Source organism: Chiroxiphia lanceolata, chromosome 1 (genome assembly GCF_009829145.1).
Source record: "Chiroxiphia lanceolata isolate bChiLan1 chromosome 1, bChiLan1.pri, whole genome shotgun sequence".
Lineage (NCBI taxonomy): Eukaryota > Metazoa > Chordata > Aves > Passeriformes > Pipridae > Chiroxiphia > Chiroxiphia lanceolata.
The window spans coordinates 139574137-139599618 of NC_045637.1; the positions used below are offsets into that span (position 1 = coordinate 139574137).

Below are 25482 nucleotides of genomic sequence, written 5' to 3' on the forward strand. Positions count from 1 at the left end.
AGTGACTCAGGTCCGTGATTAGATAGGGCTTCCCTCTGCACTCCTCCAGTGTGGAGAATTTATGAGCATCATGCCACGTTGTCATTAGCAGTCACTACCCTAACCTTGCCGCAGTCGTTTTCATCAGGGATGCACTAAACCACTTCACAAAACTGCATAGACAAGGTGTGTTAATCAGAAAACTAATATTTCTGTTTCGTCTTTGTCTGTCACATGCTTGTATCTCAGTACAGAGAAACCCTGACTATTACAGGAATCCAGAAATGCAAATGCCTAAGGACAGATAAATGAATATTTAATTCAAAACAGCAAGATGTTGTTTGCAGTTATTTATTTTACTAAAATGGTTACATATGTTGAAACAAAGAAGAGCAATAGTAATAATGTTTGGTTTTCCAGTATCATAAATAATTACTGAGTTTTCATTAGCTGTTGGCTCAGCACTGATCATGACTTTTGTTATTTAAAAAAAGACACACATAATTCACTAGAATTTGTGTTTTCAGAAAACTCTAAAGCAGCAGTAGAAAAAAATAAATTAAAGGAAACGGTAACAAGAAATTAGGCCAAGTATTTCTTAAATTTAAAACCCACTTGATGTGTTATACAGTTATTCTTGTGCTTTGATCATTTGAAAAAAGAACCATTAACAAGTTGTTTACACAATGACTTGTCTTCTCCAGTTTTACTTCAGAGAAGTCCCCAAAAGTACCTTTTTACACGACAAATTTTGTTGTTGTTTATACAGAAAAAAACACTGAATATTTCTAACAGAAAAGTTTGTCAAAACCATGAATTTATTGTCACAAAATATTTAATACCAGAATAACTTATAATAGTATGAACAAAAGTGAAGTATTAACTCTCTGCTATTAGTTATAAACTCACATTATTATGTCAAAATCCAGTAAAGTATCAAAAATTAATGTCATGGAATCTTAGACACATAATGATGCAAGTCAGTAAAACATATACTTCAACTGTTCATACAGTCACAACATACATTTCTTGCTTGGCACTTTAATGCAAATCAGCAATTTAGAAAACAAAGTAAAAATATATATGTACAAAATATTTTCATATCAAATAATTTTCATTGTACACTAAATAAACCCAACAATGTTATGTTACATCAAGAAGTTTCCTAAGAAGTCACACCAAGGCTGATATTTGCAATGTATCTTGACTATTTTAGTGCAACTGAAACAGCCTCTACTTGGAAGTTAGTTTCATCATTAGCATAGTCCTGCTTCCATTGAAGTGGGAGTTCTGCCACTAAACTCAGTAGGAGCAGAACTAAAGTCTCATCTTGTTCATTGATGGCTCACCAAAAAGAGAAACAAGGAAAGGGATAACTAGGAAAAAACCCGACAGGATACCCACAGGAAAAAATCCAAATCCTAGCAACAATCAGCTCTTTTCCAGTTTTCTATAACCGATTCAGTATAAATTGGTTTTGACTTTGCCACTGTTTATTCAAGCACTGTAAACCTCATTAGACTATTGTTATATGATTTAAGAATAACCTGTACACCTCCAAATAAAATTTAAAAATAAACCTGGTTTTATGCTAGTTATTACACTCAATAGCAGTCAACTTTAGAGACATGACATTTAATACACAGTTTAGTATCTTCTTAAAATGTTTCTGCCTTAAACGCTGAGATTTTTCAACATTTCAGTTCCCACTGTGATTCTACCTTGGGCGTTGATAGTTTATATTACAGATTTTTCTCACTGAAATATGAAATGTCAATCAACTGTCCTCATTTATGCAGTACATACAAAATAAAAATGTTTAAACCACATTAAAGGAATATATTCCACCATGGAAACATTTTCGAATTCCATTGCAAATAATAAATGGCACTATAGATTTGGTTTTGTACAAGAAGAAAAAATCAATTTTACTTCTATCAAAATTTCAGTAAGTCACTAGTAAAGCTTTAAAATTATAGAAATTTGACTTGAATTTATAGCTAGTCTGGCTAACACCTTCTCAACTAGAAATCTTTAATGAGCAACACAGCTGGGTGCATAAGTTCAAAAGAATCTGAACAATTAACTTATTTCCTAAATTTTTTGTGTTCTAGAGTATTGCACTTTTCAAAGGAATGATTTTGGTATTTTAATATACTGCATATACAGGTAAGAAACATGCATAACAACCTCATTGTCACTTTGACAAAACATACTGTACAATTTTTATAACACTGTTGATTAAAAAAAGAGAGGATGATGTAACAATTTCATTAAGACTCATCAATTTGTACAAGTCAAATAAGCACAACTCTCCAGGGCCTTCAGCAGTAATGTGTTTAGCCCTCGGCTGCTTAAGCCCACTTGGAATAATATACAAAGTTTAAGCATTATGGCATTGTCATTTTGAGGCATAACACTGTTGTACTATGCCCACGTTATAGCTTATTTTTTCAAAGCAAGGCACTTACTGTAATAGCAATGCAAACATCTTATGCGCACTTTGATTAACATAAAATAAGTTAATGTTCTGATAAAAACAGTTTTTTTATAATTTACATGCCTTTTATAGAAGCAATTGAACATTTCATTTAATACAATGGAAACGTCTGAGTCAGAAGGGACCTTATTTTTTTTAACTGACCATCCTATAAAAGGGGACCTATTTTCCACATTTGCCTCATATCTGTGAATCTGATTTTGCTGAAAACCAATCTTGTGAGGAAAATGTCCATTTGGCGTAAAAAAGAAAAAGGACCCATCTCTCAAAACTGCTGAACTAATGGCACTTTAACAGTCTTTACTTCTGATATATGTGATGATTTCTGAATGATGCAGCTGGTAGTTCCCTGCAGTTTATCCTTCCCCTGGGCAAGGTTTGTTAGGGCCATAGCTGCGTTGATCTCCTTCCAGTATGTTTCATCTTTGCTGGTTCCTTTTCTGTTAGCTGCACTAGATTCAAGCAATAACAAATATTTACACATACAGCTTACATAGCTACATGATATCAGGAAAACCATAATAACAGCAATCATTTTGGAAAACTGTGAAGTCCCTTACCTTTCACACTTATTTGGTCCATTCTCCAGATTTTCTGCAAACAGGAAAAAAAAGTCTATTTTATTTTATTAGTTTTAAAAACAAGAACGTTCAGGGAACAGGCATATTGAAAAAGGACCCAAGATTTATTAAAAAACTGATGCCAGATTTAAAATAAAATTTTGCTTTGACACATAAAAAGGACAATGGTCTAGTAACCTCGGTGGTAGTGGATCGAGGGTTGGACTTGATGATCTCGGAGGTCCTTTCCAACCCGGCTGATTCTGTGATTCTATGACAAGCTTCATGGAAGCATCTGCCTGGGGAAGGCTACACTGAGCTTGGAGCAGGGCACATGCCAACCAAAAATGCTGTGGAGAGGTTACCAAGACATGACTTTACAAAAATAGGCTTTTGTGAAGCAGAACCTCACTAAACCTCACTGTGAACCAGAACTGCACTGGTAGAACTGGTACTGAACCTTGCCCAGCATATCCCCCACCAGACTATGTCGAGGAAAAAGTTATCTTGGCAATAGTGAGAATAAAGCTGGTCTTAAAGGTTCACCGACATTTTCCAGGGTGATAAAGCAGTTTTTAAAAACATAAATCCCAGGGATGTAAGGAATTGCAAAATCTAAAAATAAAAATCAGCTTCACTGCCCTTCAGTGAATGCCTTCTTGTATGCACTAAAAATAGGACTCTCACCCACGCACACATGATGTGTGTGAGTTTTAATGTGCCCCTGCCCAGAGGCAGTCCCAGAGGCAGTCCCAGAGGCAGCCTGACAAGGATACAAGTAACAAGCACACCTTGGTGTGTTAACCCCTGAAGGTTAACAGCCTTCAGACGAAATTGCATCACAGGCATAAGCTACATTTTCTCATCAAGAGTAACATTTGTTCATTCATTAAATCCTCACATCGCAGAGAAGCCAGAAATATTTAGCAGGCAGAAATGCCTAAGCTTTATTCAGTGGGTTTGCTATCCTGACACAGAAACACATTATAGAGGAACAAGAAGCTGATGCCCAACTGCAATATGCAGGAAAACAAGTCAAACAAAAGGAACAGCAACAGCATTGAGCACTCACGGCTACAAGACCCCAAAAGCCTCTAAATACAGCATAAATCTCATAAAGTAATGCACATCTTTATGAGATCAGATTCCCAGCTACAAATCAACGTTACTGCTAGATTTCCATTAGATTATTAATTAAAAGTTGATCTTGTCCTTAAACAGAGCTTCCAGTGGAATAGGTGCCAAAGCACATGGCATCCCTTGGTCGTCTTCCACTTATGAGCAACCTTGCCCACCACAGCCAGCAGTCCCATTGTCTTATACAGCCAATAACTCAGCCCAGCCACACTGCCCAGCACATGCAGGTGATCACTGGAGACCACAGTCTCACCAAAGAAATGCAGGGAGGCCACCTGTAATTTCAGAGGTCAGCTGTTTGCCAAGCTGTTTGGCTTAGCAGGCTTCCATGCTTTCGCAAAACAGCTTTATAAAAAAATGTTCACAGGTGACCAAAGTTTGTTTTGTTTTAAAAGCACACATCTTAAATCAGTATCTCTTAAGCATTCCTAGATCAATGCTTGAATGGGATTCAAAAAGGGGAAGTTGAATCTATGCAGAGGAAAACGAACGAAGGAAAAAAGAAACATTTCATCCAGAAAGAGGTACTGAATGACACCAAAAGTCTTCTTCTTAACACTGTACTTGACTACAAAGAATTTTTCAGCCCTGCTTCATTGTTTTTTAATTAGAGACAATTTTCAAGGAAAGGTTTGGACTGAATAGGTCAGTAGGCATAGAAATGGAAATGGCATGTAATAGAGAACATCACTGCCAGAGCAAACCTAGATATAAATACACCTCTCTCCAGCATCTGTCAGTTTCTTTCACTGTTGGAAAATATTTCCTATGAACAAAAAAATTGCTTGTACAAACTTCTGAGGAAAGTAGGTGTGAATGGTGACACACATTCCAATTCCAGCATTTATTTGAAGGAGTATTTGCAAATATTTTTTACTGGTGTTTAGCCAGCTCTAAATGAAAGCTGCCTGCCCACGGTATATAAAAGCAGTAGAAAAACTAAAAAATAAAATCCAGGAGGAAAGAGCTGCCCATTCTTTAACTTTGCTGAAGATGCTTCCTGAATGACAAGTCTTTTCTTATTCCGTTCAGATTTTACGTTTTTTCAAATAAATAATTTACGTCAAAGAAACTTGAAATTGAGTTACAATAAAACCATCATTGATAATTTGCAAAGCTCTTGCTAATAACAGCTGTAAAACCACATTAGTACAACGAAGTCTGAAAATCCATCATTTCGAAGCACAGGTCCCCTTTTTCTTGCCAAAAATTCTTTTCTGTTATACCAAACCTCTGACAGCATACCCCAGTTTGCACTACCATAGCATCCAAGCAGCTCACATCTGTCTGAATCACCCTTAGTGAAGGAAATAAGCATTATCATCATTTTCTGGTTGGGGATAACCACACTGAGAGAGACAAAGACCATTCCTTATGTGCTCCTTGACATGTTGCCAGCCAAACCAACTTGATCCAACTCAAAGCAGAAGTGGGGTTCACCTCATATGCCATGAAACTGCCATCTAAGTCATGCATCTTTACCCAGGCTCCATTCATAAACAACAGAGATGTCCCCTAAGAAGTGGTTTCAGTCCATTTATCTAACACCGCAGTCCAACATCCCCGAATGCTGCTGCAAAGCCAGACCACTAAGCAAGACCTCTTCTGTGGCCACTCCTCACACACTTTCCCTTTGGACAGTATTATCATTCATGTGAATATGGTATGAACTGGGTGAGAGAGGACCACATCTCTCTTTTGGATATTTAGTACATCCATAATCCATATCTGTATTTGTATATAGATATTTAGTACACTGGTAGTATAACTACAGCCTTAATGGTTTAACTCAGCCTGGAAGAAAGGCAGTCTGGTCATGTCTGGCTCTCCATCCACGAGAGAAAGAAGACAGATGACAAAATTTTATTGAATTTATAACAATAACAAAAAAAGTGAATCTTACCTAACATTCCCAACATTTTGCTTTTTGTTCACATTTTGTAATCTATCTGGTCTACCCTCAACTACTTATTAAAGTTTTTGATAATTAAAGCTTTTAATATTTGACATATCTGCACAAGAATTGCAAAGTATGTTTCAACTGTAAAAGCAACATTTTGGTGAGATCGTTTCATGAAAATAATCAAAGAACAGCATTCTCAAAATGGAAAGTGTTCAGTTTCTTGACCATCACACAACATGTTCCTAGATTTCTTCTCCGAGGCAATGAGGAAATGGCACTGGGGCCGGGTAACTTCTCTGGAAATGGTGACAGAAGGAATGGAAAAATGATGCCGCACACTGAATCTCACTGAGCAGCCTCCACTAAGGACTCACCCCAGAGCAAGTGCTGATGGGCGCTTAACTCATGAGCCCTCTCTCAGTACACCAGAAGCAGCACTTTATAGGAGGTACCAAGGATGCACCACAGCTGTCATATGCCACCAAGCGCTCATACGCCTTAGGTGGCAGCCACCTCTGCTCTCTTCTGAAGGAGTGTCACCATCTCACTTGGATCAAGGCAGGCTGTCACACAAACTTAAAACCCTACACACTTGTCAAGCTTAGATCAATGTGTCAAGTGGCTCCAGGGAAGGCCAATGCTGATGAATTATTGTATTCCACACTGTTCTCAAGACTTATTTGAAAGGGTAAACAATGGCATTTATGCTACATACATACATACATACGTAAATACAACTCAACAGCATAGAACTGGCCAGCACAAATAACTTTACTGAACAAACCAAGTTGTGTTCAACAGCATATTTATTAACTGAAACCCAAAAGAAGCTGCTGCCGAAGGTGTTTTGTTTTGTCTCAGAAAGGATTATGCTTCTTGTCAAAGGACGTTTGTAGGCTTTCAGCATATACTGAGATCCTACAATAAATCTACTTAATATTAAACATCAGAAATATCTTTTTGTAACAAGTTCAGAAATCACTTAAAACAGCGATCACTTGTTCTACAACCAGAAAGTTTTAAACACTGTGAAAATGGAAACTCAATCGTTTATAATCAGGGATTGTCATTTATACCTCACTTTCTGGTGCTTCATTCTGCTCCCAGTTACAGGCATCCACAGAATCAGCTTTTGCCCAGCCAGGAATGTCTCATTCTGCTCTCAACATCCGCCCAAAGAAACCAGCTAGGTGGGATATTTGTTCCCTCTTGTTTATAATAGGAAGTCACTATAAATCACTTACCAATGGAATCCTGTATACCTTTCCATTAGTATGAGTTTTCAGTATACAGTTTACTGTAGGATGCAGTGCCAAGAGTGTAGATACCAGACAATACCAGCTTTGTGATACAGCATGGCATTTTTCAAGACTCACATAATTATTAATAATATAAATGGCTTTTTTTAATCATGAAATTTTGTCGTAAATATTCACTGGCTGATACTGACAACTCTCTTGCAAGGTAGCCTGCATCCCATTTTAGTAGAGATGGAAATGAGCCTCAGAAGTCTAAAGACAACATGCCTAGGCAATATTTTGACCTTTTAAAAATCATTTAAGAACACAATTTTCCAGGATTTCTCTTATATTTAAAATATAATTTTCTTTTGTTCTTCTGCTATCAGAAAGGCCTACCCAAAGGAAGTAAACTCCAGGGTTCTTGCAGGCAAACCATCCTTAAACTGCACAGTGGCATCACTTACCTCCAAAGTACTATGTACAAAGGTACTCTGGCTACATGGTGTTTGTGGCACATTCAAATGCTTCAGAACAATTCAGATCCTTACAGTTCGCCACATCCAAACTAATAACTTTCATATACTTGGACGACTTCAGAGGTGTGCTAAATAATGTTAATTACAGTTACATTTTATTCTTTGGATATAGGAATTATAGCCTAAGAATATCACGTGTGCGGTGACAAACTGACTTTACCTAAAGGCCCTGCTGAGAACAGCAAAGGCAAGACTGACCACTTATGTAGGACGAAGAAGTATCCACATTGCTCCCCTCTTGCTGTTATATCCAGCTCAAGCTGAACTGCAACAACTGGCTTAAACACTGCTTTGTGTTATCAGATAACACTGACAAAGCAAAGATGGCTTGAAACCAACAGGGGAAAGAATGTGTGAATGAGGGAATGAGACAGAGAGAAAAGGGTACAGAACATTATGTAGCAGAGGAAAAATGGACATGGAAGGCAAGACACAGCACGTCAGTCTCACATGACTGTCATATTTCTTGAAGCTACCTAAACATGTACAGATTCCTGATGAATTACGCACCTTCTATTTTAGCTCCAAATAGGGGAAAAACATAAAAAAGAACTGCTGGCCTCAAACAGTGAAACTATAAAATATTTGTGGGTTCAATAAAAGGTCCTGTATAACTTATTTTCATTTTAAAATTGGTAACGTTATTCAGTTGTTACTCTTGCTACTTCTCCTGAACTTTCTATTGTTGGTTTTGGAGACTCTGGCTTAACATGTGTTGACCAGCATTTTCAAAACAAGCAAGCAGAGGAAAAAGAGGGAGGAACAGGAAATAAACTGGGGTAGCTGAAAGAAAAATGAAGTTTACACGTGTGAGTAAATTAGTAGTGAGATGAGGTATTTCTGTAGGTCACATACTCACACACGCACACCTTGATTCCAGAAGTTTCAGATCTCTGTGTCTCCAAGAAAAAAAATCAGGTTAATTGGAGTTCCTGTATTCTTCTACATTGCCACAGCTCCTTTGCCCACAAAGGATCCCAAAGTAAACCACGAACAACACCACTAACTTGCACTCATATCTGGGGAGGGAAGGTGGCTTAGCCCAGGCTACTCAGCAATGCAAGAGAGGGGAAATTGTAGCCCAAAGCACCAGGTCAGGCTCTTCTCTCTTATAAGAAATGTCATTTTATCTTAGTGCAAACACTGTAGCATCTTTAGAAAAACAAGAAAACCTCAGCTTCTCTTACTTGAATTGGAGGAAGCAGGAGTTGGCCACCCCATGATTACACTTGCTGGCTCCTATTCTGAGCCTGATATAATCAGACAAATGAATTTCTAATCATGCTCAGCCAGCGACCCACACTACCACAGGCCTTCTACACACAGATAGGACTCATCTCATCCAGCACTGAAACTCTTAAACTCTTTTCCCTTTGCACCATCCTACCAGGTTTCCTCAGGGACAACAGATCTATTAAGGATGAATTATGGAGAAGTGTAGACAGGAAAGCTCATGCTGGAAACAACTTCAAACAGAGCCTCCTACAGAAATATTCCCCAAACTCGCTCTGGTGGCGGATCTCCTGCAGACCATGGGCCACCTCTACGTGGGATCCATTCAGTGTTGTCCCTTGTGAGGCCACTCCTGCCCAAACTAGGTGCCAGACTGGGAAGGTCTGTGTGAAACTGCCCAGGTGGGGCTGGCAGTGCTCATGCAGCAGAGCCTTTTGGCGGAGGGATGAAAGTCCCTATTGGAGTTTCAGGTGACCTGTGGCTGCAGACACAGCGAGGCAGTGTGACCTGGGAGAGCACATGATACCAATCACAGCTGGTCTGATCTCAGGGGGCTACTGGATTTCTACTGACAAAGATTTATTACTATATCCTTTAGTTGGGTGGGAGGAGGAATGCTGTCAGAAACTTGCAGGAACGAGCTCTCAGCCCCGGCTCTAGAGAAAGCTTCTTTTCAGTAAAACTTTGTTTTACCACTGCTCTCTCTTTCTTCCAGGAGGAGGTTACAGAGCAGCTTGTAATGAAGTCAGCCCCACAACCCCGTTACCTCACTCCTTTGGCTTCACAGTGACAGCAAGTATAACAACTGACTTGTCATCAGCTGTTATGTCCTTTCAGATGAACAAACTGCATAATGACAATTTATGTTCACAGTGACAGCTAGAGTGAATATTTTCCCCTGTTCACCCAGTGTTTTTTTTAAGAACAGCTATAGCTCTGGTCTGACATCTTCTACTAAGGCCCATAGGTTGGGTCTTGCCAATGTTAGAAATAGCCCTTTGCCATCATGCCCTAGGACCAAGCCTTTTCTGTGAAAATCTTTCACTGAAATTTGCTTCTTGCACCAAACTTTCAGATATAAGCTTTAACTGTGAAGGACTGCTACCACTCAAGATTTTTTCCTGAATACCTGGGAACCCAAAGATTTTTTTATACTATGCAGCCTAGAGCCTGCTGCAGTGGGAGTAGGCATCTAGTTACATTTTAATACATGTGATTTTTATAAAATGAGTATACATGCCCACAGAGACTGCGATAGGTGTATTTTATAAATCATAAAAGAGAACTGAGTTTGCAAGTCTATATTAATATTTGCATTAATAAGTGCACTGAAAGCTCCACATAATAGTAAGCATGGTGCAAATGGTCTTACAGTCTTAGACTATGCACATGAATGTAAGAATTTATGAGCTAGCAAACTAGATAAAAACCTAGCGTAAATCACTTTATTGTTCAGGCTGTCATGGCTGGCTGTAAATTTCCCATGACCAGTGACAGTGTGTTCTCCTTGGTGTGGTGCAGGGCACTGTGTGACACTTGTTTTCTTAGCCAGATCTTAGCAGAGCTTAAAATGGGAGCTAGGGCTGTGGAGTGTTGAGGCAAGCTGTTAACAAACTGACGGTTATGTGGTATTATTTTCTTTTCAAGTTTGCTGCAAAGCTGGCGGAAATCAAATCTTTTCTCATTGAGTTGGCATCTAATTAGTAGTGTAATGTTGTCAGATTCCTTGGTGATAGTCTCCCACACGCATTTCACAATGCATAAACAAACATCTGACCTAGGCTTCTTTTTGTGTGTGTGTCATTTACGAAGGGATTTACAGCGTGTGCTGTGCTGACTGACCAGATAAAGTCGAACACTCTCCTGTTGCAAATCATTAGGGCTTAACTGTGAAAATCATGTTTGGCAGAAGGTAAGCAGGAGGGTGAAATAAAGAAAAGAGGAGAAAGGGGAAGAGAAAGAGAAAAAAAGAAATAAAGGAAAGAGTATGGGAGACGTGACAAAAATGAGAAAATGGCAAATGAAGATTCATCAGGAAAAAGAAGAGTAAGGAATATGAAGGGAGAAGACAGACCACCGTGTCAATTTTCTTTAGTTTTAACACAAAAAATATCCCTTTTCCCACCCAGGAAACTTGCTGTTGTGCAGGCAGGCACGTTCAGGCTTTCACTCTGGATCTAAAGAGTTTAATTGGGAGCTCTTAAAGCCTAAAATAAGGCTTTAAAAATAAAAAGCTGAAGTAAAATGCAGCCAGGATAAGCACTATTACAATCCAGCACGATTGTTTTTCATTTAAAAAGTGGGGTGAAAGGGAGGGTTTCAAAGCCATATTTCAACCCTAGGCTGACACTACAGCAGTAAAATCTGATTTTGTTATGCTAGTTGGCTGTGGGTTTGGGAGCAGACCCTACATATGCGGTGTAACATTATGATATGAATCCCTGCACACAGGATATTTTCAGAAGCCACTTGCAGAATTTGGAGAAATGTGCCCCCCACTCCTGCGGCCCCGTTTGCAGGAGCCAGCTCCTCTCCTGTCCCTGGGAGCCAAAGAGGCTCAGACATGGCATATGCTGCAGAAAGGCAATTTAAATTACAAGGTGCTGTATTTTCAGGCAAGTGGAGGAACTTCTAAGTCAATGCCAGAACCGATTTCCACGGTGTGTTTAGCCAGAAGCATGGAGTAAAGAATGGGTAAGTCTGTCAGAAAGAGGAAATTCACAGCTTCTTTCACTCGCCTGTAAGATAAAGAACTGACTGACAAATACGATCTCTTTAAACACAGCTACTTCCATTCACTGCATGGGGTAGTCAGATGTGCACAATACTTACCACAGAATCATAGAATATCCTGAGTTGGAAGGGACCCACAAGGATCATCAAAATCCAACTCCTGGCCCTGCACAGGACAGCCAAAGAATCCATGTGCCTAGAGTGTTGTCCAAATGCTTTCTGAATTCTGTTAGGCTTGGTACTTCGACCACTTCCCTGTGCCCAAACACCATCTGGGTGAAGAACCTTTCCCTAATATCTAACCTAACACATGTGCAAATACTAAACCCCAGTGATGTCCCTAACTGATGTCCCAAACTTAATGCATTCTGTGAGATCATAAGCATAAAAATTCAAGAAGCTTGTAAGAAAAGTGTATCAGCAGGGCTTCAACAATCAAACAGCCATAAAAATGCTGTAAGCTACAAAAGAGCCTCACAGTAACCCAGACAACTTTTGTACAACAAATCCTGCAAATCCAGGGATTACATATAAAATTAAAAAAATTATTTATATCTCTAAGAAGATACAGATATTTTCAAATATATACATACCTGAATCTGCTTGTACATTATGTGTGCATAAAAACAGGAAAGACTAAGCAGTTTGCCTTCACGCTAAATATACCATGAGATAAAGCAGCAGAGTCACACGTGGTATTTTCTGTGGTCATTGCTTCCCAATGGCACAGGACAGAACTGTGCCAGGGCCAAACCCACGACAGTAGATGAGACCTTTCCCCACACAACTTCAGTGCCATGACTCTGAGGCTGTTGCAGGAAAAGGACATAAGAAAAGCCTGTCAGATGGATATGGCACCACCAAGTAAATCATGTTAGTGACTGACAGTCTCTCTGCTTGTGCTACAGGTTTATGTGGGGCTCAATTAGTTGTTCTAACAGAGCTTTTCACAGGTGCCACAGTACATTCCCTGGTCTCTAGACTCCGACTGGAGAGCCTGGGTTTTCAACTTCAGCAGTGCTGAGAACTCACAGGTGTAAGTAAGGTCAACAAGAGTGTTGCTCTGCATGTACATAAAGCCATGAAATCATGAGCATCCACAAGGTCTTATGTATCTAACATTACTTCAAATTGTAATGGTTTGGTGCCCAGATTCCCCATTTGTGAAATCCTACAGATGTCTTATGAAAACACCTTTATTAAAGTTTGCAAAGGACCACATGGAATGTATCAAATGGCACTGAACAGCATATCATGAAATTAATCATCCTGTCCTCAGAGGTGCTCAGCTGCGTTCACATTACTGCTTTGGTGGTACAGAAGCAGCAAAGAGCACTCAATGAGGATATGAGCTGGGTTTTGAGGCATCTTTCAAAGTGATTTTAGTGTTTGATTGCATTATTTTTGAATCAACTGTTTAGTTCTGATTCCTTTGCTTTCTCTGCTGAAGCTATTGCAGTCTTCATGCTCCTACTCACTTACAACTTGCACTATTATTATTTCCATTACAGGATTTCTTCCCGAACCTAAATATTCCCAGACATCTTCTAAACAGGCCCTCAGAGATTCTAGTAAGTATGGGAGGTATGTCAAGAAGGGCTGTGTTTTCAGTTTTCCTATTCACTGAGCAAGTGAGAGGCAGTGTAGCAAAGCAGGCAAAAAGGGAAAGGCTCTTGGAGCAGTTATTCAGGAAGACCTGCCTATTTGCCAAGGGCTTTTGAAGAAGCAGAAACATCTCCTTCTACTCCAGACATCATCTTGTGTTTAAAACAGTTTGAGTCCTAGTGCAGTGCAATTCTAGTAACTCTGCAGGAGAATCATACTTAGAAGAGCTTAGGGCCTATCCTGGCTACTGTTTCACGAGAGAGATTGCTGCAGTGTAATAGTTCAGCCAGACTGAGCTTGAATCCTCAAGGAGCAGCAAAACCTTAACACTGCAGATGCTCACAAATTGAAAGTTGCAAGCAAATTTCACAGCAGAGTCTTTGCCTAAGACAGATGCAGCTCCTGCACTCTGCAGAAGCACGTGTGTGAGGTCCTGAAACAGTAGTAGGCCGGTACTTAACATTGCAAAGGCCTTGAATGTGAACCACTCTGTGGAAGAAGATGGAATTGCTCCTCTGGCAAAACATATGAAACTGTCTGTGATAACGGGAATGAGAGCAAGGATGACTGAACAAATATTTGCACTGAATGCCTTGTCAGGACAGGGGAATCGCTACTGATATGATCTTTACTTTAAACGTTACTGTTTCTGACAGTCTTACAGACTTCGCAGATGTTTATTGGCCACTATATCATTCTTCAAGAATGTTGGCTCTTATCCAAAACCTGAAGAGTCTGAATGTGAAGGGGTTTGTTATTCAACACACATTGCTGCTTTTGGAGACAGCGATTTTCAAGAAACCAGCAGGGAAGCGTCGTCAACTGATAACAGCACAGGGGCTGGATTCAGACTTCTCAGCACTCAGGGCCTCAGCCATTAAGGCAGGCTCCAGTAAATGTGCACCACGTAGCAGAGGATGTGTATCCACGTGGCAGAGAACGCTGCCTGAGCCGTGACAGCAACGCTGCGCCACATTAATGGACCTATATCATAGCAAAGATTGGTGCAGAGAGACAGGGCTTACTAGCTCATCCTGACCTTGATACACTGCCTGCAATTCTTGGTATAGCACAATTGCATGAATTTTAGAGCCTCTGTGAAACTCACTCCATGATGCTGCAGAGATTAGTTCTGTTCCATTCGGCTCCTCTAACCGCAGGACACACTGCATAACAATGAGGCTCATTCATACCCCTTTGCCATTCATCTCAGGAAGAGCAGCTCGCAAAGACGCAATTGCTGAGCTGCAGAGGACTCTAAGCCATAATTTTCAAGACAAACAGATTTGCTTTCAAATAGAGAGTTTTTGAACCATGGGCAATATGCCCAGGCTGTTTCTCTGAGTGAAGATGCCGATTCTCTGAGATCATTGCAAACAGCTCTCACGTGAAAAAGCTACCATGGCCCCTGCAAGCTGTACCTAAATAGAGACTACACTAAAATAGTAATAATAATAATTGTGACAGTAATAACACATATCTTTTAAATAATGAGTGATAAAAAACAATCCATTCCCTTTGTGCTGATAAAATTATGAATTATTGAAACACAGCATATTATTACCACAGGAAAAATGTACTATCCAGAAGTATTAAACGTATTTCTCCCAAACAGGCACTGACACCTTGACCAGTGTAGCCCAAATTGCAATAGTGGACATGATCTAAAAGCAGTTAAAGCCAATAACCTTCTCTACAACCTAACTGAATTGCTGGCTATCAGCTTCCAAGATCAAAAACAACATTATCTAAAGTAGCCCCTTGTAACATTTTCCCACGAAATATGGTTAATACTGTTTAAAAATGTCAGGCCGATGCAGAGATAATGTGCTTCAAAAATATGCAAGACAGGTGCAGAAGGCATTATTGTCATATTTACTACATATTTGTTTTACGTTAGCTCATACATGTTTTCCTGGAAGCCAGGAGATTTCTGTCAGGGAATTCTCTCTTGCAACAGTTTGCTATATCAGACTTAAAACACATATGCATATTTATGGTAAAGCCATATGGTATTTATGGTTAAATCAACTGACATACTTCAAAAAAAATGAATTTTTATTAGTTTGGAAGCTCTGTACATCAAAAACAACTCAGAAGCTTTACCAGCATGTATAAATAACTAGCCTTCTCTCCTGTTACCATAAATAAATAAAAAATCCCTTCACCCAGCAGGGCTTGCAATCAGGGGAACCTGAACTACATATATGTGAATAAAAGTATGGAAAATACCTGCATTCATAGAATGCAATTTCTTACTCAGCTGCAGTTGGAAATCATTGTGGACTTTTTGTTCAAGAAGCAATCAAATTAATGTTATCTCAGAGTAATTCACACTTCTGGAATTTGTTTATGCGTCTTCCCTGACCTGCTCAGGTACTTTCCTAAGGGTAAGCAGCATCTGCAACAGACGTATTTGTACAGATAGCCTTGCATCCTCACCTCCCTTTTAAGAATTAAGATCCTGAATTTCCACTTTTACAGAGAAAATCAATGAGACAGGAAGCCATGGATCCAGACATAGAGAACATTCGTGTTTTTAGGAAATAACTATGGTGAAAAAAGAGAGTTCCTTTGGTGTCTCCAACACAGTTTAACTCTAGACTTGGACCTTTTGGATGGAGGATAAGAGAAGGACTTTCAGCAGCCACACAAGCCAGGCAGCTACCACATAAAGGCTTTAAGCTCTGTGAACTGTTGCATGTTCTCTAATTAACTTGCTGCTATTATTAGTAGCACTTCTGTTTCCACTTTTATAACAACAAAAGCTTTTTCTTTCATTTTGCAAGAACTTTTACTTTTCATTTTTGCCCGTGAGCCAAAGCTTTGTCGTAGAGCCAAAGGCCATACATCACAAATTGTGAAGTTTATGAAGACCTGCAAAGGGCCTGCAAAGCAGACACAGCAAATCCCACAGGCAGACAGGGCCTGCATTCCTGCCCACTCTCCTTTTCCAACAATGGGCAAACAGACACCACCAGCAAACACTGTAGATGATGGTCAGGATGCACAAAGAACTGACACAACCAACTTAGTTGGCTGGCACCAACTGTTTTACTTCAGAGGAACAAACTAGTAAGGTGTTGGCAAAATCAGCCCCTCAGATCACCACTGGGAGTGGTTCCCCCAGCCTGCAGGCAGGGCTGGGCTAGTGCTGGCAGACACTATCAGCCATACTGCAATTGCAAGTTCAGTATTTCTTTATAAAATACTGTCTGGATAGCACTTCCTAGACAACTATCACCTCAGGTAGGAGTATCTTGAGAGCTGCTCAATGCACCCTGAAGGCTGCTGACCACTCTTAGCCTCATCTTCAGTGAGGCTTCTGCCTTCCTCTCACACCTCAAACACAACTGGCTGCCGCAAACTGTTATAACTCAAGGAAAGTTCTGCCTGATGGTCCTAAGCTTGCAATCAGTACTTGTCTTGCACCCTTCAAACACCCAGAGGACCACTTTGGCAGTCTCATCAGCATTTGTGGTGAAGCAGATATCCCAGAATACAAAGCAGGACACTGACACTATGAGTATCTGTACCCTTAGATTCCAAGAAGCAGCTGCCCGAAAGAAACAACAAAGTCTCTAAAAACCCTGGCATCAAGGCCTTTTTCAGATTACTTTGTTTAATATTAAGAAGCCATATTGCTCAGATAGGCCTGGGAGCAACACCTCCTGCTTTTATTTCTGAAGTCTGCCTTTTAGTAGAGAGAATAAAGTATAGGAATATATAGGAAAGGATAGCCACATCCGTTGAATGCAATTCTCAATCAAAATAACTTCTCAGTCATGTTATCTTCTTTTCTATCATCTCCTTTTCTACTTCCTCCCCATTTCCACTCGGATCCTCATTTTTCTTTTGCTACTATGACAGGGAAAGAGAAAACCGAAGCAAGAAGAGACTTTGTCGAGGTTGTTTCAAAAAACACCCAAGACTACCTGTTGGAATGGCACTTGGCTTGCAAAGTCAAAGTCACACTGTAGTAACCCATCAAATACAAGGTGATGTGTATGTTTGGCTGCTGGTAGTAAACTGTTGCTGCTGTAAGAATTGGTCAGAAATTTGAAAACGGTAATTGCTGCCCCCAAAAAAGGCAGATTGGGAAATTATGACTTGTGAACATGAGGCACAGGGACTTTGGGAAAGTTCCTCCTGGCCACAACACTTTGCACGTGTCCTACCCGTGAGTTTGGTGTGTAAGCTGGTTTCTATATGGCACTTAAAATGAAAAAAAGAATCCCTTTGAAAGAATCGCCTTGAAACACAGATATTGGCAATGGATGAGACTCAGTTTCTGTAACTACTGAAAGGCAAATTTTTGATCAGGACTCCTATCTGAATTCTCTCCAAAGCCTCTCCAAGCTCCAAATGCTGTGATCTTTAAAATCAAGGGAGCAAAATGTTCTCTGTTCAAATAACTGGTACTGTAAAAGCAGAAAATCCGCATGTTAAAACTAAGGTTTAAATAGTAGTCCTATTTTGCAATAAAATCAGACTTGTTCCTTTTTGTATCTCAGAGAAAAACAGGGTCTCTAGAAAATGTTTAGAAGGAGACTAAGCTACATTCACTTGCACAGAACATTAAAAAAAAAAAGCATTTAAGTTTCAAGGAAACAACAGAAAATTTTCTCTGATTATATAATGAAGTTTCAGCTGAGTTCACAGCTCTAACTGTTGTTCATGTCACAGACACAAGCAGAAAATATTTCTGTACAAAAAATCTCTACTTTCTAAGCAGCAGAAAGGATGCCCTCCTTCAGACAAATACACACTTTTCATTTATTTGGACAAAAAAAAATTAAAATTAAACAGAACAAATTTTCAATCAACACTTGTTAATTTGAAACACTAAAAATTTTCCTATATTGAAAGCAGATTGCTCTGAAGAAACATTCATTTTCAAGGTCATAACAGCGCTGGCAAAACTCAAAAAATTGTAGTCCAACTTGCTTGTGTTCAGCTGTGTTTACTTAGCCTCAATTTGACAAAAGTCTGCCTCTGATTATACATAGCAGTCATCTGCCCACAGATAAATAGATATTACACAAATGTTTGGAGGGAATGACATTTGGCTACCATTATTTTTGGAATAATTTACTCTGCATCCTGAACTTAAAACACCAAAATGATTCATAATGGTTTTTGGGCCCAATTATTTCCATTTAATAGATAAATTTACCTCTATGACCTTTGTGGACTTTATATTGTACATGTTCATAGATGAAAAACAAAAAGACAATTTATTGTTAAATATTCTGTATGCTTGGGAAAGATGGATTTATACAGAATTCAGACCAAAGTCAGTGGCAAATCTGAGTGGCAGATGCACTCATTGCAGCAGCTCAGAGCCCAGCAAAGGACTCAGGGTGGTGCTATAGAAGGGGCTCCAACTCAGCTCTACAAGACATCCCACCCCACCAAAACCTGCAAGCACAGGTTCATTGCTCAGCTCTCTGCTGAGCACACACCTGCAGTGGAAGCCTGCAGGAGAAGAAACCGTAATGCAGTGCCTAAGATATAAACATGTTTTCTATTTCAAATGTACCTACCTCAAATGTAAATTTAATAGTTTTCTGCCCATTATTTGTAGGAGGGAAAATTAATACATATTCGATGTCAAACTGAAATTTTGCTTTACCCAAGGGAAGTAGTTGTTTAATGAAATTTTAGAATAGTTTATATTTCAAAGCAGACATACAGTATTTCTCTGATGCGTACAGAAGTCTTGTCCATTTAAAAATATTACTTATCTTAGAGCATTTTGTGTCCAGGAGTAAAGCAAAAATTCATGAATAAATTATAATCCCTACTTCCATTCCTTCCCTGATGCCTCCTCCTAATTCTCTCCCCTTTAAGCCCTGGTCAGTTCCCCAACATCAGCAACTGCAAACCATACTTCCACACCACCCACTGGAAGTATCGAGGGCCGTTCAAAGTCCATGAGGGATGTTGTTGCTGCTGCACATTTAAAGTGGAAAATGTTTCCAGAGTGTTGTGATGGATGGAAGAATAAAACCTAGACCTGACAGAGTCGGATAGATTAGTTTCTGTAAAGTTAGCATGCTTTCAAAAATGTCTCTTCAATTAGAATACCAAAATTAAAAAAGCCTCTGATGCAATAGGAACCATATGTGTTTGACGTACCCAGCTTTCCTCTTTAACATCTAAATACTCAGTTTAAAGAAAATTAAGAGACTTGTTTACAAAGAACTAGTTTATGTGTTTACAAGACTAAGCTGATTGTTTTTAGATGGAACGATTATATACAAGTCATTTCCCCTCATTCTCCCTTGTTTCAGGAAGGAATATTACTGTGAAGAAGGAATGTGTTTTCAATGTGGACAGCTGGAGGTACAAAAAACAGATTTCTGTCACGTGGAACAAATGCAGTGAATTCCTTCTTTACAGGCTGTTTCCTTACAGAGATTAAGTATTAGAGCTCATTACACTATGATGCAAAGCCCCACTCATTCAGGAGTGCGCTAACGGCTGTGACCCAAAGAAGAGTTAATTCAGATGGAATCCAGGAAAATGAGGCAGCATAGAAACTTCATCAGCAGTCCAATCACATGACAAAATATGAAGCATCTCCAAAGCCACTGCCTGCCAAAAAAAGAAAGGCTGCTGCAAGAAAAATACTTTCACAGCTTGATATCTGGGTCTTGTGACTGCTATCCAAACAAGGAGTAAAAGTGGTACTATATAATGTGGTAGGGTAAACAGAACCACCCACTCACCATCACCAATCATGTTTTTAATTCAGATAAATTCTGTTTCTTTAAAAAATTATGGGGGAAAAAGAAACAAAACCTTTTGCTGAACTTGAAAATTATATGTATAATCAGATCTGGCATGACATATTTTAGGTTCATATATACCATGAACTGTACAGGAATGCATGTTTTGACATGCAGGATCAAACTATCGGTCCATCCCAGGTGATGTCCTTTCTACACAACTGACAGATGCTCATCTCAGAGAAGGACAAAGACACTGCCCTCAGCCAACTATGCAAGGCTAAGAAGATTTTCTATCCGTAGCTTACAGATGGTGACCTGAAAAATTTTTAAACAGAATATCTGATCTGAAAAATTTACAGAAAGGAGCAGACACAGAAATTCAAACTTTCAGGAATGCTGGGTCAGGGAAGCCTCTACACTTGGCCAAATTGTCTCACAGTAGCCTGAAAACTACTTAGAGTTTTCGAAACAGGTCTTGGTCAATTCGGCAAAGTCTGGGATGGGTATGATTATGCCAAAATATGAAAAGTATTCTATACTTTTGCGTCCAGCTTAGTCAGGGATTGTGGATGCACAAAGAAACTGACAAACTAATAACCACACACCCCACATGAATAGACACCCCTACCACCAGCAGGCTTGGTTAGCCCCAGGCTAAGTTGTGCTTTTGCCCTAAGTTGTAGAGCAACAGTTTGGATTAATTTGCTTTGTATTCTAAGTTAGGTTCATATTCTTTTCTGGAAGTGTATTTGCTGTTAGTCTGTGCAGTATGGAAAAAAAATGCCAAGACATATTAATTAGATTCAAAGGTGCCTTCCAAGAAGGGTGGCAATATCTTGAATGCTTATGCATCCTAGTTTCTCAAACACTTTGAAAAGGAAAATGTCAAACTTCTCATTTTCGACTGTGAAAAATGCTAATATCTCCTACGCTTCTCTAATGTATTCTAGAGTCCTTCTCTGTTACACTCCAGATTCCTACCAGTATCTCCATATCTGTTTCCCCAGTATTTTATCTTCTTACCTTCATCCCTTTGATCTCTTCTTTCGTCTTCCTTTTCATGCCTGTCCTTAATTCTGCACTCCCCTTGTCCTCTCCCAGCACTGTCTTCTCTTTACAATCTTCCAAAAGTTTCTGTTCTTTATTGTCCCACCTGTATTTATTTCCTGGCTGTGAGTTTTCCTTTTCCCCCTTCATTCCCCATCCTTTCTTCTATCTTTTCCCTCCTACAGCTAAAATGATACTCCAGTCATGACCCACCTGAAAAAAGAGGTACATCTTTTAAGTCCACTGTCAGTACTAAAGGGATGGAAAATGTCTCAAAAAGAGCTAAATGACTATTCCAGTTACTATCCTGAAGAAAGAAGTGTAACTCCCATCAACAGCTGGAGGAGTTCTGCACCTGAGTCAAGTTATTCCCCATTTGCCACCAGTGACTGTTTGGCGTGGGAGTCCTGCTATAGCAATCTGTCCTCACACCAGGGCATGCAGAGACAGACAGAATTTCATGCAGTGGCTACAGGGTGTTGGTGATGAGAAAAACAACTCTGATAAGTCCTTTCCTCACTCTTAACTGAGAACAGCACTAACATAAGCAAAAACTTTGTTGTAAAAAGTAAGGAAGAGGGCTGTATAAATACGGAGACAGCTATGCACCGCTTCACCCCTGTGTTCTGCGGGATCTCTAAGAAGACACTGAAACACGCCACAAAGTTCCTTGTATGGCATGCATCATGTAATCAGTATCACTAGTAATTAAAGTCTTTCTGTTGGCTTCAAATGAAGTGGTGTAACATCCTGTGAAAGGACAGAATTGCACCACACAAACAGTTAGGTCAAGAGGATAAAAAGACTAAGAAGCATTCATTTCCTGAACTTCTTAAGATCTGCCCATCAAAACAGTAAATGTTTGCTTTCCAAGACAAAACAAGCTAATAGAAACATGCACTAGAAATCATCTTCATGGCCAACAGTACAGAGAAAATACTGAGGAACATTTCTGTTTTCCATGGTGAATGTATTGCTCCTGTTAACACTCCCCTGTTGAAAGCTCAGTTCTCCCTCCAACTGGTGCTGTCTGGGCAAGCTAGAGCTGCCTATGCACAGCCCAATCCAACTTGCACACCTGATCTTACAAAATTTTCTCTGTTTTCTTTGTCTCACTCTTTTTATATTGCTTCTGATGTTTTTTGGTGTGGGTTTTTGTGGCTGCTTGCTTCCCCACCCTTACTACTCTCCAACTGCTTGCTGGGCAGGCACAGCAATTCCATGTAAGGAATGCAGGGAAGAGAAGCATTCCTTGATTTTTCTGTGCACAGTAACTTGCATGACATTTGATCATAGACAGAGATTAAGTCATTCATGAATAGGGCCCAAAGGGAGGAACAACTCCAGAAAAACAACCCTCTTCACTGGTAGTGAAGCATCCAGGACTCCACAGTCATTACTGCCACACTTACAGCTCGTAGCCGATCTGGCAAAGCAAGGAATCCAATTGCAGGCTCTGTGGTTTAAATAAAATGTATCTACAGCAGCTTGGATCAATGTTTAAAAATGTTCCATGTTATTTTAGTCCAAGGACAAGCTTTTAAAATTAAAAGAAAACTTTGGCTTTAATTACAAATTAAAAGTGAAAGTTGTTTAAAAAGAATGCATATTCTGAGAAGAACAGTAACAGAAATGATTTAAAATTTAAAACTGATTCTTCTCTCTCCCAGCATGTGATAAGTCTCCTTGTAAATATTTAAATCACAAGTCTGAAAGCTATTAAATTATGGACAATATTTAGGGTGCTTCTGCCTTGCTGTTGTGGATCTTTGGCATAGCTTGACTTTTTCCTACATTTATACTTTCAAGCTAAAATAAGTGTCAGATTTTGGTGGATGTTGCAATGGCCAAAAAATAACCACAACTGTAACTTTTACCTCCTTTTCCCCTAAATTTTGTTACTCCATACGTGAGATGCACCAAATGTCACCACCCTATATATAAATGCAAAGGGTTTATTCCAGAGCAGCTATGAGCAATGGGATCCCAAAGTGGTTAGGTGCTACAGCGGAGAAGCTGCTGCTCTTGGGATGATTTTCAGCAACAATTGCCCATCTGAAAATCATTAGTGCATAGCAGTGGATTTTCCACATGTTCATATGCTGGACAAGCAGGTTGCCCTTGAAGTATGGTTCCCCAGGGGAAGAAGGAAAACCCACAGAAAAGTATTCTATTGTCAGCTCACGGTTTCGCTAGAGCCAGACAAAAATATGGTCAAGCATTCACTTGGCTGCACTGCTGGCAAAACGATAGGGTACCGAAATGGAGACAGCTAATGAGGAAGGCAAAGAATGAAGTTCAGGAAGAAGAAGATCTTAAAGGAGTACAGATTTTATTTTCTTTTTTAATTTAAAAAATCAGAAATAGGCGTAAGTCTCAGATCACTGACCTTTATTTTTATAAGGCCAAAAAGGTTTAGAAATAGTAGTCTTTTCCCAATAAAATATCTCATCTTCTAATTCAGCTGTTTGAAACACCAAAGTGTTTCAAAAAATACAAGAAAGTATTGAAGGAGCCGAAATAAAAAAGGGTATAATTCTAACTAGGCAGTATTTTCTATTTAATGCCCCATTAATCGATAATTTGGCTTGAAGGAAGAAAAAAAGTTGGCAAAAGGGAATGGAATTCTTTAGCTCCTTGTTTTACTTAAGAAAAATTCCCAACGGGCTTCACTTAAACAAAGAACTTTAGTTTTCCACTGGAAAGACAAAAAGAAAATCTTGGTCTAGCATGTCCTGCCACATGCTTTAACTACACAGTAAAAGAGTATGTACTTGGATCCCAGGCACATTTCAAACGTGTAGTATTTATTAGCTGCTCTGTTGCCAAGTTCCACTATTATCATTTTATTATAACTAAGCTATATTTTTACTAACTAAATTATATTTAGGTTTTTAGTTTAAGCATTTGAAGGTCCCAGAGTGTCATGTACAGATGACATACAATATATCAAAGGCATTTGTTGATTTTCTCCCTCCTCTCCTCTACAAACAGTTACCCTGTATTTGTGATCTCAGGGCATCTGACTTACCTAAACCCATAATCCAGCTGTAAAGATATGCAGGAGCCAAGGGAGTAAAATCCTTGGATGAAGCAGAGCTCGCCAAGGACAAACCCTGTCACTGGATAACCCACCGCATGCATGTCCCTCACACCCTGAGGGGTCCAGCACAAACCCACCTCTCCCCTCTACCCCCTTCAGACACCTTGCTCCAACACTCCTCTCCTGCCCTTCTCCCAGCTCACCCAGACCTGTTTTTTTTGCTGAGATGTGCTGTTCCCAGCTGGGGCTGTGGGATGGTTTTTCATATGCAGCAAGTGTTTTGTGGTGGGACACAGGCTCCCCACAAATGAGGGTGGGCAGGAACCAGTGGCTCATGGAGAGTTTACCCCAGCAGAGCCATGTCCTGCACCTCCTGTAAAAGGATTTTTGGTCTTGTAGGGAGTGTGGAGCTGCTGCCTCGAGGCTGTCCAGAGGGGATGGAAAGAGGACATGGCCATGAGGCAGGAGAGGGCTTTGGTGGGCTCATATCAGGCTGTGTACTGCCACTGCTCTGGACAGAGAAGGAGTGTTTCTGAGCAACCATGAAGCTCACAGAGAGATGACAGAGCTCCTCAAACCTCAGCAAATGCAGCAGTACTGTGGCACTGAATACAGCCTTTATTTTTCCTATTTTGTGCAAGGAATGAAGGATGAACCGAACCCAAATACGAGCACTTACTTTCTCTGAGGGTCACAGTCTTTGATCTGTGAGCAAAGGTCCCACTGAAAGCAGCTGGAGTTCAACAGACGAAATTTGGAAAGCTTTGCAAACACATGAACATTGCATGTCAAACCATGTAGCATGCTTTGAGGCCAAAACACTCAAAAACCAGACCAGATCTTGGCAAATTGGATGTTTGCTTTGTCCAATATAAAGCACTTCCAAAGGCTTAGTTTTAAAACATATCTGAGTGCCTGCCCATCTATTATCAGGTGAAGGTAAAGGCACTTTGAGTTGGATATCAGATGTAATTATTGGCCCCTTCTGGAGTTAGAGGGCAGAGAAACAGAGATGTGAATCTGTGAGTGGAATGAGGTATAGAGGAATGAGCAATATTAATGACCTTTTTCCTACATAGATCCACAGCAAATGTAATAAACACAAATGAATGCTTATGTGCACTTGTAGTCAGGAGAAACTATTACTGCTCACAGTCTCATTAGATGAGGAGTGAAAACAGCACCAGAAAGCCTTGTGACACAACACTAAAAGGAAAACAGGCTTATA

The 25482-nt window shown here is 39.7% G+C and overlaps 1 protein-coding gene across 2 annotated transcripts in view; it reads right to left on the minus strand.

The window, feature by feature from the left end:
• Window positions 1-316: 316 nt before the first annotated feature.
• Window positions 317-25482, minus strand: part of MKX (mohawk homeobox) — a 48467-nt gene continuing 23301 nt past the window's right edge. The window contains exons 5-6 of one of the 2 annotated variants that reach the window (XM_032713165.1): window positions 3040-3073; window positions 317-2931 (exon numbers count right to left, since the gene is read on the minus strand). In XM_032713165.1, the coding sequence (XP_032569056.1) occupies window positions 2745-2931; window positions 3040-3073 (221 nt within the window). In that variant the 3' untranslated portion in view covers window positions 317-2744. Of the gene's footprint in view, window positions 2932-3039; window positions 3074-19912; window positions 20028-25482 lie in introns of those variants that run through there. The other variant, XM_032713173.1, reaches the window with a different exon arrangement.